This window comes from Triticum urartu, unplaced genomic scaffold (genome assembly GCF_003073215.2).
Source record: "Triticum urartu cultivar G1812 unplaced genomic scaffold, Tu2.1 TuUngrouped_contig_5527, whole genome shotgun sequence".
NCBI lineage: Eukaryota > Viridiplantae > Streptophyta > Magnoliopsida > Poales > Poaceae > Triticum > Triticum urartu.
This window is the reverse complement of record NW_024116209.1, coordinates 6860-9056: the sequence shown is the minus strand read 5'-3', so window position 1 is coordinate 9056 and position 2197 is coordinate 6860. Positions and strand designations below refer to the sequence as shown.

The 2197-nt window shown below is 55.5% G+C and overlaps 1 protein-coding gene across 1 annotated transcript; it reads right to left on the bottom strand.

The window, feature by feature from the left end:
- Window positions 1-179: 179 nt before the first annotated feature.
- Window positions 180-1830, bottom strand: LOC125529334 (malonyl-coenzyme A:anthocyanin 3-O-glucoside-6''-O-malonyltransferase-like). Its single transcript, XM_048693751.1, has one exon. It carries the CDS (start codon window positions 1794-1796, stop codon window positions 414-416), a length of 1383 nt encoding a protein of 460 aa, XP_048549708.1. The 5' UTR covers window positions 1797-1830; the 3' UTR covers window positions 180-413.
- Between the last annotated feature and the right edge of the window lie 367 nt (window positions 1831-2197).

Sequence of the window (2197 nt, the reverse complement as noted above, 5' to 3'; positions counted from 1 at the left end):
GGCCCCTCCTCACTTTAGTACCGGTTCGTGGCACGAACCGGTGCTAAAGGTTCGCCACGAACCGGTACTAATGAAAGCGGCCCGGCTAGCCGTTGGAACCGGCACTAATGTATACATTAGTGCCGGCTCAAATACAAACCGGCACTAATGTGCTTCACGTTTAACCCTTTTTCTACTAGTGATGGCAAGATGACCGATGATATTGTATCATAATATGATATTACAATGATATTGTGTCATAATATGATATTAAAATCTTCTCTTACATCGTTAATTGCAGTACCACATTATTTTTTCTTTAAATGCCCGTGCATGATACTCTTAGTATGATACTTCCGCTGGTAGATGTCTTGGATAAAGCTGCTACACCAATCAAGAACATGCATGTCGGTCCATCTAAAGGACTTTTCCCGTTAAAGATAGACGTGCTCTTGCATGCCGATGGCATGCATGGCATCGTCAAAGCAGTGCCGGAAATGCTCCATTCCTCCCGCCGGAAACGAGACCCCTACCTCGACACCGGCAACGCCGTTGGGCGCATCTGCTATCGGCATCGTGCCGGTCTTCGCCGCGGACACTGCCACAACCTTCCCTGGCCTCCCGAACCCGAAGTTGATGTCATACACGCGGAACCTCGGCGACCCCACCACGAACATCGCGCCGGCCTTCATGGCCCCCCTCGCCCTCTCGATGCATCCATCCCACCTCTCCTGCGAACGCTCCCCCACCTCTTCCTCCAGCGCGCTCGCGATCGCCATGAATGCCGTGAAGAGGCCTCCCGTTCCGGCTGCTGCGAGTTCGTCGTGGCGCGCGGCGGCGATGGCCGGGTTGATGCAGTTTCCAAAGTATGTGGCAGGGACGGGCGGCTTCAGCCGTGCCCGGTGATCCACAGCGAAGAGGAAATAAGTAGTTTTTGTTTGGTTCTGTTCCTGTTTGGCTCGGCAGTAGCATGACCAGATGAAGCTGTAGGCCGCGAGCATCGACGAGCATCTGTGCGGGGGCGCAGCGTGCAGCCTGGCCGCTTCTCGGGCAAGCGTGTCCTTGATGCCACTTAGGAGCTCCTGAGGCAGTGTGAACGTGGCGACGAGCTGGTCGTCGGGGAGAGAGGACACGCTGCTGGTCACGAACTCGACCTCGCCGTCGTCAGTGGGCATTTCTTTGCAATAGATGTCGTAGAGGCCCATAGGATCAGCGATGAGCGTGCGGTCGATGACGGGTGGCGGAGGCATTTCAACCGCGCCGTTGCAGACGGCGGCCCAAGTGTGCAGGAAGTGGGTGGAGCTGGCGCCGTCACCAGCGGAGTGGTGCACAGTTACGCCGAGCGCGAGGCCGCGCCCCCCAAGCAACTCGGTGGCCTGCAGGGCGAGCACGGCGCGGCCGTTTGGAAGTGTTGGCACGAGAGGCGCGAGGCTGGCGACCTGCACGGGCTCGCCGTCGGAGGAACGGGCGAGGTCGTTGACGTCGGTGTCGCACTCCGCGACGGTGAAGGCGACGCCGTCGCCGGGCTGGTAGAAGAGCTCGTAGCGGTTGGTGTTGGGGGCAAAGCGGACGTGGCCAGCGAGCGGGTAGAAGAGAGTGAGGGCCTTGGAGAGGGAGGCCTTGAGGCCCAAGATGAGCTGCTGGACGGTGTGGTGGTGGTGGTGTTCGAGACGGTAGAGGAAGAGTCGCTGGACGGGCGGCCGGCGGAGCCATCTTACGTCGAAGAAGGTGAACGGGAGAGAGTGCGCCGGGAGGTTGATGTCGGACGGCCTGACCACGCCGGCGTCCAGGACGCGGAGATTGCTATCGGCACCCATGTTGGTCTCGATAGTCGGTGGATCTTTGCCTGGTGTCGATGGATGGATGTTTATAGGGAATCTCATGTTTATACCGCTGTTGGTGCAGGAGGTAGGTAGGTAGGTAGCGGCGTGGCAGAGTAGGTAGGAGCCAAGCACGTGATGGTTGGTTGGGTTCTCATCTGTCTCGAATTCATCCAACGTCTCCTCCATTTGTTGGGTATGGAATAAATTTAGAGTAGTGCTACATATCTATGGAAAATTTGTTACGCATCTATTCCTTCTATTAGAAAATATAAGATGTATTAATTTTCTGAAAATCAAACGTTTTATGTTTGAGCAAGTTTATAAAAAAAGCGTAACAGTTTTGCTAAAACACATCTAGATATGCCATAAATATTGCACATCTAAGTCCTATGTCA

Coding starts and splice junctions, on each gene's coding strand:
- LOC125529334 (XM_048693751.1), bottom strand. CDS start 1,796: ATGGGTGCCGATAGCAATCTCCGCGTCCTGGACGCCGGCGTGGTCAGG.